Genomic DNA, 13,747 nt, shown 5'->3' on the forward strand with positions numbered 1-13,747 from the left:
TCTGATGACAATACAATAATATGGTACTGTCGAACTGATCTGATGATGGAGACACGAGGTGGCCATAGGAACTCTGTGATGAAACAACGCAACCTAATTGTGTTAGGGGTTTCTAGAATTGTCTCGATGAGTATTAGTTGTATGTCGTAAGAAAAGTACAGTCAGCGATAAAAGCTTGTACCAAAAATGAAATTTTTGCCAAAAACTTATTTTAAAGTACCTATTCAAACTGACTTTGGTAGTATCACACTGCATTTAAATTTCTTGACCAACCATTTGCTGGTTCTATTCAATTTTTGGCATTTGGCATGCTTCTTGATTATTATTGATGTGTAATTATTAATGTAATTATACGTAGCAGGTTTATGTATATCCAATGTAACTTGTACGTTTTTATAACTTAACTCTTAACGTAATACGCACTAAATATTTTGTCAGTATTTTATGCATAATTAAAATGTAGTCGTTGGCATCGGATAGTAATAGTAATACGACGTAAGCTGTTCTCATACCAGCCCTACATTTACATGGAAATCGGCCATTCTAACCCTCTCCAATACGGGTAAAGGTTGAACACGACTAAAACTTTTTTTAAACATTCAAGATTTTCCTATTTTCTTACACAATTTTTAGGTAATTTTGTAACTATTTAACATTGAGATTTTATAATAAACAAAATGTAAAATTAATAGAACCTTAAGTTATCAAAATAGTTATAGTTGTGTTACAATTATTGATAACTTTGGTAAAAATAAGAAACTATTAAAGATAATATTTTAGAATGCATGTACCTTGATTGATGTAAAATTATATGTAGAATATTGTAGAAATATTCTTGTGTCACGTTAAACACGGCAACGTAAGATAAAAAAAGAAAAAACCTCTTGTACTGGGCGGTTATTAAGCGGTTATCGTATGTTCCCCTATCCCTGTCCGAATGCATCCCCTCGGAGGGGTAGATTTTTACATTCGAGAGTTTCTACTAAAATTATTCATTTATTATAAAAGTTATCGACTTATAACTTTTAGTGTGAGGAGCGGAATGTATGCAGAATGTTATAATAACTAATTGAGCAATCTATCTTTTAAGACCAATATTTGAAAACACTAAGTCTAAAAAGTGTCTGTATGTTGCCTTTGTTCCCCTATATTTCCCTAAAATCTTCATAATAGTGTAGGTATACACTTCGTCAATATAGCTGGTGACAGTGTGATTCAATCTAGATGGGTAGTGTAGATGCTTATGCACGGCTCGGACCATCAGTGCGCACAGGCCGGTTGTAATGTGTGGAATCGCTTCAGTAATTAAGCCGTAAAAAGGTTATACATAGTTAGCGCTCGTTTTGCATATATATTATTTAATACAGTTTGGCTTTTGTCACATCTTTCGCGTTAAACCCAGTTTAAGAATTCCAAACTTAGGTCTATTGTTTATATAAACGGAGCGTAGGTGGAAATCAGACTGAGAAAGCCAGAAACATCCTAGTTCCTTGCACGTTCCAGTTGTCATACAACCAGTTAGCACATCATTCGAGTTTTGCATGAGACAGTTACGGGTAGGCCACTATTCATAACTAACCACTGCTGATTGAACGCAAGATTTGCATATGTTTGTAGTTTGAATCTCTTTTCTGTATGCGTATAGGTATATTTTGTAACAAAATATATACCTATACGCACTCTCGCCGCATCTACTAGATATTTTTGACGGATGGGCCGATTTCGATGCGGATTTATCACCGGAAAGCGAGTTTCATTGCAGTGGTTCTCATTTAGCTATGTAGCATAGAAGCCAGCAGTTTGAAGAGGATCAACTTTTTTTAATTATTATAAAGTAGACATGTTTTGTTTAAACTTTTACGGTCCTGCTTAGAGTCTGACCTCGTAAAGATAGTTTACTTTCCTAGTGAAATTTATCATGGGTTTGCCCGTGATTAAAACTTAAAAATTCAAGATTAAAAATTTAAAATGTCACTTAAATGAGGTTGTGTTATAGTTTTAAGGTAACGTAGGTTATGGAAAAACTGTTTGAGTACAATTACCCAGTGGGGAACAAAGTAGGTAGGCACATTTTACGGTATTCAAAGTAAAGCGATCGATGTTTTCACTTTTCTGGCTTGTTTCTATGGTATGACTGTATCTCTTGTAATTTTTAATCTGTATGTGGCTGTACAGAATGTAATGTACCTACCAAGTGTTTTACTTATTTTGTACCTAAGTATGTAATTGTGACCATAGGTTAACATAATTAACTCTCCGAAATAGCTATTGTACAATAGCTATTTCGGAGAGTTAATTATGTGCCCAGTGTGCCTACTTCAAACAAAGAACGCGCGGTTCATTCAGCGATGGTGAATCGTATTTTATACCAAAAATAATTATCATAGCATAGTACATATATACTAATTTCTCTTATAACTCATAAAACTCACCAAACTTCTGTTAAACGTTGTCTCATTCTAACAAAAATATGTATTGTTTATGTAAAAACAAAAAAATCTGAAAAAAGAGACAATTAGAGACAGACTAAATATTATCAACGGCTCGTTAGGTTTGATTCTTATGAATAACGTGGTTGTTGCCTTGTAACTTGTTACCGCGACGGACTCTACTATTTACGGTGTCACATCGCGGTTGTACTGGTGACACTCGTGCCAACTGACTAGGTACTGGCCTTTGTCATCCGACGCCATAGTGGAACATGCCCATCTATTCCATTGTATTTGCACAGCGAACAGTAGTAATTAATGCCGTGTGTGTGCAGGGGATGCCGGAAGCATGGGCGCGGCTGCTTATGGCGTCGAACATCAGCAAGCAGGAGCAGAAGAGCAACCCCCAGGCTGTGCTCGACGTGCTCAAATGGTACGACGCGTCCGCCACGCAGCCGCCGCCCTCCAAGTACATGACCTCTGCTCAGATGCACACCACGCACTCAGGTACTCACACCAACACGCCTCACGCTCATCGGTGGCGCCGGCCTTTACGATATACTTTATAACAACTCAAATACTATAACATCTGAATGTACAGAACTCAACAGAGAGGAGATACGGAATCTTGAGCTTTCCTTCCTTTTAAATAGATTGATAGATTCCATTAAAAATAGATAAGAGATAAAGAAACTTGTTAGGCTATAAGTATTCAATTATAAAAGGGAGGAGTTATACAAGTATGTATTAACTGTCACTTCTCCATTTTAATTATTTGAATGTTAAATGAAGGCTATGCTTTGACACAGGGTCATCGGTATCACGAGTGTCTTCCAGTAGTCCGTCGTCGTCGACCCCGACGGACACGGAGCACCCCGAGCCTCCGCCTCCGCCACCGTCTCGGCCCGATCGCACAAAGAGTATAGTAAGTTTAGTAAAGCCATTTTGAGTATCAAATAATTATGTGACTTCAAAAATAAGCAATATTTAAATATGGTATTTGTTCCAGTATACGAAACCAATCGAAGAGGAGGAGGCCCCGCCGCCGCGGCCTGTGCCGTCGCCGGCGTCTCCGCCGCACGTCCCGCATGCTACCATAACTGCACATCCGGTATGCACTGTTTTGTTTACTCTATATGTTCTCTCTCTAAACTTTAGGACAAACCGATACGCATTAAGATGTTCATAGTATGAAGTGATTATTTTGTAATTGTGACCGCAGCAGATACCGAGCAGAGTGGAGGTGAGCCCGGCGCCGACGCCGCTGGACCGCAACAAGAACCCGGCGGCCGCGCCGGCGCCGCAGACGCCGCCCGCGCACGCGCCGCACCCGCCGCCCTCTAACGGCGCACAGACCAACACCGATACAGGGTAAATTACACTATTCCTTCACTCTCACATACTCTCAACATCAACACATGTCATTTATTTGACTTTAATTACGATTTATACAGGGTGGCCAACTTGGAGGTATACAACTTTTTTTTGCCGCCATTTTGTTTTGGCGGCAAATATGACAGTTGTGGCATGAAAATTACTTTGTGTAGATACGGCAAATTTGTTATGGAGCGTTTACAAGACGGAGACACGTGTCACGCGCCACGATCCACAATAGAAACATTAAAAATAACGTTTCCCGGTCGATTAATTTCGTGAAACGGTGACATTGACTGGCCCCCAAGATCGCCTGATTTAACAGCTCCTGACTTTTTTCTGTGGGGCTATCTAAAGGGACGTGTCTATGCTAATAGGCTAACGAACCTTCAGCAATTAAAACAAAATATTCGAAACACTGTCGCTTAAATAACGCCAGAAATGTGTGAAAAAGTGATGAAAAACGCGATGAAAAGGGTTCGCATCTGCCATGCTGCTAGAGGTGATCATTTGTCTGACATTATTTTCCATGTGTAATTGCTGACCCTACATATTATATTTAACAAGGAATACTTAATATTTTTTATGTTTAATAGAATAAAATTTCAAAAATAAAGTGTATACCTCTTATTTGGCCACCCTGTATAAGCAGCTTGTTTGCTTTAGTCAGGAAATTAGAAAGGAACAAAAGATATGGCGCGCCGCGCTAAACTTGCGATGAAAGATTAGGCGATTGTGCGGGTTTCCTCAATTAATCTGAAAGTATATTTCTGTTTAAAAATTCGCGAGTCAAATGCCTCGGCTATATCACTTGTTATTTCAAACTAAAACTATATTGCTGTAATATGCGGGGTAACGATATACTTACCTACAATTGAAAGTAAAGGAAAATTTTACATGTTTTCGTGATTATTTTCTATCGAGTCAACTATGACCTTTTAAGGTTTTTGATGTCATTTCCCTTTGAATATGAACATTAACATCATTGTATATTTCCAGAAGAGCGACTGGACAGCAGCAGAGGAAAAAGAAAATGACCGATGAGGAGATTTTAGAGAAGTTAAGAACGATTGTTAGCGTTGGTGATCCCAATCGAAAATATACAAAAATGGAAAAAATTGGCCAAGGGTACGTATGGCGTCGCTAATTATAGTTTCTAGAAGGGGAAAAATCTTATCCAGTATACTATTTATATTTTACTACCATTTCTGTATTAATTTGAAACACAATCAAAAACGTTATTTTCATTGCAATGGGTCTATTGCATTGAAAGTGAAAGACAATAATAAATTTTAAGCGAGCTGTGCGAAATTTTATTTAAGTATTAAGTTTTAAGTGAGTTTCTAACTTATTAATAATACGTTTTAGCATATCTCCCGTATAGACAACTTATTATTATCAAGTAAGGAAACTTATGTATGGAGTAAGCACTCTAAGCATACTTATGTATCTATGATAATATGTACTTACTTTCAATCAGTTGTGTTAATAATATGCGTCTGAAGACGATGTGACGTGAGCTTACTAAAACATTACAACAGCATGTGTATGCGTATTATGAGACGGTGATTATTGTACAATAATGTATATGTTGTAGGGCATCTGGCACTGTGTACACGGCCATCGAAACATCAACGGGCATGGAAGTGGCCATCAAGCAGATGAACCTCAGCCAGCAGCCTAAGAAAGAACTCATCATCAACGAGATCCTGGTGATGCGGGAGAACAAACACAACAACGTTGTTAACTATCTAGACAGTTATTTGGTTAACGAGGTAAATCTTCTATATACATATAAAGAACAAAGTCGGGTTAGTTGCAATATTTATAACTCAATAGCTCTGTTTAATCGATTTTAACGATTTCTGACTTGTTGGATGCGTCTCTGCACCGATTGTAGAATCAATGCTAATAGAATAACTATTAGCATTTCGGTCTTTGCTTTCGAAGTTTAAGATCCACTTCGGGTCGCTACGCCACAGCAGTAAGTCATCATCATTGGCCTGTCACATCAATAAGATGATGGTTTAAACAGCGTCTATATTAAGAGTGCGGCACTTCCGCAAATGACTATTAAGCCCAATGCGTGAGCGGCAGCCGCGACCGCATAGCTGTAAGTAAGCGAGCATTAAAATGGCAAAGAAAATATGTACTTAATAAATTCCTAAATTAGATTTAGCTAAAAGCTATTACCTTCGTGTCGACTCTTTTCAATGGCTATTAATAATATTAGATATGATATGAATACTCACATATAATAGATGAGATGAAGATTGAAGGGTTGATGACACAGTTGATGTTTTGGTTCAGGAGTTGTGGGTGGTGATGGAGTACCTGGCGGGCGGGTCGCTGACGGACGTGGTGACGGAGACGTGCATGGACGAGGGGCAGATCGCGGCCGTGTGCCGCGAGGTGCTGCAGGCGCTGCACTTCCTGCACACCAACCACGTCATACACCGAGACATCAAGTCCGACAACATACTACTAGGCCTTGACGGACAAGTTAAGTTGAGTAAGTTACATTCACTTATCACTCACATCTACACATTTTTAATAAGTATAATTATATTGCTTGTTATTTGTTGTTCAGAATAGTTTAGAATAATTTATATTGTAATCTACTATGTAATAAATTTGTCACTGCGCTCACTAGTATAAGTGTATACTTAAGTTTATATTTATAAGTGCATGTTTCTCATCTAAGTGAATGACTTATTCTTTTTGAGAAATAAATATCTTTAAACCGAATAAATAATTTCTGTTAAATTATTCTGTTAAATATAAATTGTGTAACTAAAGTTAGACCAAAAAAAGTCTGCAGCGATTTTGATAGCCCACGTGGTGGAAGTGTTATTTTAAACGTCATATTTCTATAAAATTATGACGTATAAACAGTGCTTGCACTGCGTGGGCTCTCAAAATCGCTGCAGACTTTTCTTGGTGTAACTCTAAAAGAATGTGCTCTATTGCAGCTGACTTCGGTTTTTGTGCGCAAATATCCCCCGAACAAAACAAACGAACGACGATGGTGGGAACTCCTTACTGGATGGCTCCTGAAGTTGTCACGAGAAAGCAATATGGACCAAAGGTAAACTTCAATGATATTTGACAATACTTACACTTACTGGAAATAGAACTTTTAAAAAACTTGACTTCAACATTGTGGGACGTCATTGTGAAGTTTTCTTGAACCTTATATGTAATAAGCTGCCGGTAGCACAGAATAAATAATAGTACTAGGTACAGAAGACTCACTCTCTAACAAAATGCGTTTGTCACGATCAGCACAGATATGGCCGCTAGGTGGCGACAGCGCCACGCGCGGCTTATGGCGAACCCCAAAATTGGGGTCGAACGGATGTACTTTTAGCTACCTGTAGCGAAGCGACGAAATCGCGAAGTGAGCCACGCCTGACTGCAGTTAGCACAGTTTGCAAAGATTACTTATTTCGGAGAGCTTAGGGTTGTATTCCATCTATCCAATATTTGATCAAAGGACCAAATAATCAATGGTCCAAAAACCAACAGAGTCCACAGCCAGCCAGAGCCCAGCGAGCGCGGCAAACCATTAGCCGTGCTCGCCTGGCGGTGCGCGAACATCTAACCTGTAGCAATTAATTGAATTACTTGAACTCCTAGCCTAGCCTCCCTAGCTCGCCTAGGTAATAAGGGTGACCACATTTTGGTTAAATTCCCAATATCTCAATTCTTCAATAAAATTCCGCGTGTTGCCCATAGAACGAAATGAAGTACCTAGAAATACATATCTAATGATCTGATCATACACTCCATGTCTAATGAATGAATAATGAATGAAATAACTCTCATTTCTGTTGGTTTTTGGACAAGGCTCCACACAAAGTTACCCGCGTGGGCAAATACAAAGGTTCATTGCTTTGTATTTTGCGTCTCACATTATGCTTAATGAGAGAGTGGGACGCCATCCACAATAATGCAAATTTGATCAAATGTTTGACAGTAGACTTTTTGTGTTGACAGTTTGACCTTAGATTAAAAGTGGAAGAGTTTATTTCAAACGCTTCCATTTGTAAGTCAGTTTATTTGATTACTTAAATCAGGGGTCACCAAACTTTTTAGCTGAGGGCCATATTGCGCTTCAGAAACTTTAGCGCAAGCCACCGTCGGTTTTTGTGCCGGGGGCCGGTGTCTGGTTGCTACTGTTAGGAACAGTTCCACTCTCAATGAATGCTGAACCGCTGGAGCCTGGCTCTCGCGGGCCGGACACTGGGCACTCGCTTTGGGGGTCCCGGGCCGAATAGGAATGCGTCGCGGGCCGGGGTTTGAAGACCCCTGACTTAAACTATTGCATAGACAGTATCAAAATTAGAAAAGTACTAAAAGTGTTATATATTGTTTAGGTGGACGTGTGGTCGTTAGGTATTATGGCTATAGAGATGATCGAAGGAGAACCGCCTTATCTGAATGAAAATCCTCTTCGAGCTCTGTACCTGATCGCGACCAACGGGAAGCCGGACATCAAGGACAAGGACAAGCTGAGTCCCGTGTTCCAGGACTTCCTCGACAAGTGCCTCGAGGTGGACGTCGACCGGCGCGCCACCGCGCTTGATTTGTTAAAGGTTCGTTCTTTGCCACACAACTTGCTTTTTTTACAATTGGCATAAAAAAGTCCATGTGAAAATTCAATTTTTTGAAGTGAAGCTTCTTTAGCGGCGCTGAGCACTTTTTGAGGTGGGGAAAAAATTATCAACTCGACACAGCGTAACGCGTAACGTAACGCTGACGTCATGTGTCACGGACAATGTTATTCACCAAAGAACTTTAGTCAAAACGTATCATAATCAGGTCAATTATTTAAAACTGGATCTCACAGTTACATTCTAACTTTATATGATGATGAAATCTCTAATAAAAGTGAATTCTAGTACTGGTGAATAAAACTCAAAATATCACATGACCAAATATATTTAGATGCGAGGTCTGCAAGGTAACTTTACAATTTCAATTCGAATTTTAAACAATTAACGCTACAATTTTAAGCTCACTGGCCAGCACATTCGGAACTAAAGTTTTTCAATAGAAAGGAGGACGAGTCAGTTATACATAGTGCTGCAGACATTTTGGACTAGTCATTGAGTTTTCATTTTTATCGGCACTCCCGGAGTGCAACCCGTTGTTTTTTTTTTCATAAGTTTTTACTCTTCTAGTGCGTTGACATGTTCCTAAGGCGCTTAGCACGCTGGATCCGATTCGCACGTCGCTCCGATGTGCGAGCGTGATGTCGCTGTGATACGCGCATAGCGTTGTCTCGCTCAAAGGTCGAAGCTACGGGCGAATCGGATTCAGTGTGCTAAGCGCCTAATAAGCTTGTGAAAATACATTGACTTGGAATTAAATAATATAAATATTCTGGTTCCTGATGCTTTATCTCGACGTGAGATTTTTTTTTATTGACCATAATGTATGATGAGACCGTTCAACATCATGTACGTACTTACATTAATATTAACTGAAAATTGCTTCTTTGCTGTGTGTATTTATCACCAAGTTATAGTTTATTTAATTACAGCAGAAAACTGTTTGAGAAACACTCCAATATTGGAGCTAAACCATTGATGCCGTTTTAAAATAAATATACAAGTGATGTGTGTATCAAGACAGTAAGGTACAAAAATGAATGTGTCATTTCAGCATCCGTTTTTGAAGTTGGCCCGGCCTCTGGCGTCGCTAACGCCTGTGATCATGGCGGCGAAGGAAGCCGCCAAGGGGCATTAGCGCAGGCCGCCGGCGGCCGCCGCTGCCGCGCCCGCGCGCCCCTAGCGCCCTCAGTGCCTGCTGCATCCGAAACGAACGCTTCACACTAACTAACTACAACACACCTCAGCCACAGTACGAATATTACCCACTAATTAATACCTACATTAACCTCTTTTCATTTACATGAATTGATCGTATTTGTGATAAACATTCAGTACTTCCAGACAATCACTTAGACTGATAGCTAAAATATGCGTTTTTCACACGATTAACGCTTTCGATCACCTAGCTAAGACCTGTGTAGAAAATAATAGGATAATGTATAGTCCACCTCCGTGATACGTGATACTAAATATGGTCTTCATTCGTCGTATATATTCATGTAATAATTTGTTGCCACATATGGGATGTGAACGTTGGCATCACTTGTTATGGCAGGTCAAGAGATCGACGTAAGTGTAGGTACATTCGTGTGATATCTGACCTGACAATAATATGTTATGCCGTAGTTTCACCCTCTCATCTTGGTCAATGAGAAATTTTTCTCTTCACCAAATAACGAGGAGTCATCTTAATGAACACTTGAAATGTTTGACCCTCTTTTTTAATGTTTTTGGGATAAACATATAAAGTGAATGCCGTGCATTGTTATTATGTATTATGGGCATTATCATTTCCCATATCTATAGGGCTACGCATTTTTTAAACATGGTTATTTAATAATTTCTGGAACATAAGACTTCACTTCTATATGATGTGATGACAAGTATGTTTAATGTCTAAGTGTAGTGCAAAGATTTATTGATTGTAATATTTGACAACCAGAATTACCGCATAAGGCACTGGTCCCACCGCGACCTAGTAAGCTATGAGCTATCGGCTATAAACACGAACAAAAGATAAGCACTCCCGTGTAAATAAAAGAGACACGGCGATATTTATAGCTCACCGCTGGGCGAGTAACTATAAATATCGCCGTGTCTCTTTTATTTACACGGGAGTGCTTATCATTTGTTCGTGTTTATAGCCGATAGCTCATAGGTTACTAGCTCGCGGTGGGACCAGTGCCTAATGTACGGGGCCGTACAGCGCCATCTATGTATATCAACTGTTTTATTCAAAACAGGAATTTGTCTTAGAGTTGACACATCTTACTCAATCAAATTAATCTTTGGTAACGTGGAAACCTATGAGGGGTATAAATTGGCCACACGTTTTGTTATGTACTTTTTTAGGTGATATGTGTATTATTTAAAGCGCTGCAACATGAAATTGTATGGTTCTTTTACCACACTCACGAGTAAATAACATTTATCTAAGGACTTAAATATCTACTTCACACCCACTGTTTTACAAAAGGCGGGTCTGACCATCACTATTCATTTAGTATTTTTACTTTTAATTTGTTTTTATTCTTTGCAATATCAAGGTAAATGTCCTAAGGCTCGACATGTTAATGCCCAATAGATGACACCCTGCTGTCACATCTATTTGCAATGTCTTATGTTTAAAAATGTTATGTTCTGCGACAGTGACGAGCACTCGGACGTCTAAACGAGGAGCCCGTGCGGATGATACAGATCGTGTTCCATGATAGCAATAAATATATAAATATAGTATCACGAGAGTTGGTATTTAACTGACTGATGGATGAAATACTGGACATTACGCGGCCAATGTTCAGGACCGTCAGAGAATGCCTATTCGTTCCGTTCGAGTCCCGTATACGAGCGAGTCTGTCGTTTAATTAAGCTGTCGTCTATCAGTAAAGTGAACACCTACGCTACAAGTGTCGTGGAAGGGTGCAGCTCGGCAGTCCCCCGCGTGCCCGACGTATTATATCGCTCTTTCGCAAAACAACCAGGCATTATGTTAAAGATGACGATAGTTAGAGAGCAATATTATATCCGTATAGTGGCTGCTGAAAATAAAGTGATCATATTTTTACATGAAGAGATTAATTAAGAGTGCAGTCCAGTAATTAAAGTATTTAAGGAATCCTATGTAACGTAGCGGTGTTATTTATTATTAATTAGCGACGATATCTCTTATTGACGTGTTTTTTTCATCTGTGACGTCATATAGAGATTGACTCTAGGACCGATAGAAATAGATAGATCTCTTAGATATTTTGACATTACTAATGTAATAAATAATGTAGCTGCAAATGAAGACTGGCAGTTAAAAGTTCGAAGATCTTGTAAAATGTAAATTGTAGAATACGTTAGGTCCGTTACAGCGATTACCTCAAATCTGCAGGTAGCTATCGAACACAGTAAGGCAGAAACGCAGTCATCAATATTATTTTATGAAATTGACGTTTTGGCATTTGCCAACCTACAACAGAATTATTTAATAAATAAACAACCTTTTTTATAATCTTCCAATGTTATTTAGGACCTCTTAAGGAAGAGGAATGTATGTGGATCAATTATAATTTAAACCACGAACAATTATACACTCTTGGTGATTTTTATAAGTTTTTAACGTGGAATAGAAGAATTCTTACAACATTATGAACTTGTGGCAACTCTCCTTATTTGCAATTGTACTTTTTGTACATATATGAGTATATAGTTGCAGTCCCATAAAAAAAAACTTTGGAGATATATTTGTATGTACCATCTGCTACGAGGGCCAATTTGTCATAATTCGGTAATAGACTCAACCGATCCTTTAGAACATTCCAATACGCCCATGAAATCGGACATTAAATCTTGGCGTGTTACCAAAACGGTACCCAAGTCGAAGGGATGGATTTAATTACAAGTTATGGATACTACAATGTTGCCTTGACTTAATCAATACATTATGTGAGGACGGTGTTGTATGTACATTAGATGTCTGCGAGTCTTTCCATACAAAAGTTTTTGCAGCTTTTAAGGGGTATTCGCGAAATATTGTTTTTGATCAATTATTGACCTTAATAACCCAGTCAAATAAGTTTCACCACGGAATGAGAGATAATATGTTGGAAAATTACGAGTATTTGCGCACAAGAATTCTCGTGGTTGACCAAATTTAAGGGAAATGATACATAGCAGTTTATAGTACCTAACATATTTATTTATGTACTTATTGATGCAAGTGTATGAAGATTTCGATCGCATTAATTAATGGACTTCGTAGCACATTGTAGTTTATACGAATTATATTGTACATGTGATGAATTACATATATGTGTTCATGCAATTTAGCAGTTCGCTCTACATGAGGTACCCTTAACTTTCCGCATTGCTCGCCAGCAGGCCTTACACAACAGATGACGACTTCAGGGGCATTCCATAAAAGTGTCGGCTACGTGGCTCTATTTTTTTTAACACTTCTGACAAAGTTACTGTATGTAAAACAGATTTCTGTAGATTATCTAGGGTAGCTGCCATACGCGTCACGACCCCACAAAGTAGACGTTTTTGTTGAATGCCCCTACACATACACATCCATGCTACGGTATAGTATAGAACTAGACACAGCTCCTGTTCTATCTATTAGGGAAAAGTCAACTAGTATTCGAAATATAATAACTTTTTGTACTGCAGTGTGAGATTACTAATGTAGCGTTTACGTATTATTTTATTTTTAAGATTGAAACGAAATATTCTGTATGAATTAACATGCCTAGTTATATCATATATGTGACGTTCCACAGAAAAACGTACCTTATGGCGGCCGGCGCTTACGTCGCATAGCGCCGCAATAATATTGGAGTTAATAATAGCGTAAGCGCCAACCGCCATAAGGTACCTTTACCCGTGGGACGTCACATATTTGTTCATAGCAATTGTGTCCATATCCGAGTGACACGATGTAAGGGTTTCACATTGTAGCGTAAAACTTTCCCTGTGCGCGGTATCCGAGTGGATACCGAAGGAGTTGTCCTGGAGTCCATTCAAAAAACAAAAAAAATGCCTTTTTTTTAAAAGTAATACTTATTGCAAAACTATAGATGAGGACTTCAGGATTACATTTGGAGCTTTCTACGGCGACAGGGGGGAGCGTGTCCAATTTTATAGCAGTGTCGTAAACATGTTCCTTATGTAACCGATATTTATTATTATTAAATATAAACTCTATCCGTCAAACTAGCCAATTTTGCCCGCTTTTTTCGATAAAATACAAAAACATTCTAACTTACCGCATCCATTGTGATTAGGGAATGCAATCTCGATCTCGCAATTTCGAGATCTCGCGAGATCTCGCACGAATTT

The 13,747-nt window shown here is 38.8% G+C and overlaps 1 protein-coding gene across 2 annotated transcripts in view; it reads left to right on the forward strand.

Moving 5' to 3' along the window:
• The window catches only part of LOC134678888 (serine/threonine-protein kinase Pak), a 30,461-nt gene extending 18,777 nt beyond the window's left edge, over positions 1–11,684 (forward strand). The window contains exons 4-13 of one of the 2 annotated variants that reach the window (XM_063537632.1): positions 2,765–2,936; positions 3,239–3,354; positions 3,439–3,540; positions 3,652–3,800; positions 4,803–4,931; positions 5,401–5,578; positions 6,114–6,315; positions 6,776–6,891; positions 8,183–8,401; positions 9,474–11,684. In XM_063537632.1, coding sequence (XP_063393702.1) covers positions 2,765–2,936; positions 3,239–3,354; positions 3,439–3,540; positions 3,652–3,800; positions 4,803–4,931; positions 5,401–5,578; positions 6,114–6,315; positions 6,776–6,891; positions 8,183–8,401; positions 9,474–9,557 — 1,467 coding nt within the window. In that variant the 3' untranslated portion in view covers positions 9,558–11,684. The remainder of the gene's footprint in view (positions 1–2,764; positions 2,937–3,238; positions 3,355–3,438; positions 3,541–3,651; positions 3,801–4,802; positions 4,932–5,400; positions 5,579–6,113; positions 6,316–6,775; positions 6,892–8,182; positions 8,402–9,473) is intronic. The other variant, XM_063537633.1, reaches the window with a different exon arrangement.
• Positions 11,685–13,747: the final 2,063 nt, after the last annotated feature.

This window comes from Cydia fagiglandana, chromosome Z, assembly GCF_963556715.1.
Source record: "Cydia fagiglandana chromosome Z, ilCydFagi1.1, whole genome shotgun sequence".
Taxonomy (NCBI): Eukaryota; Metazoa; Arthropoda; class Insecta; order Lepidoptera; family Tortricidae; genus Cydia; species Cydia fagiglandana.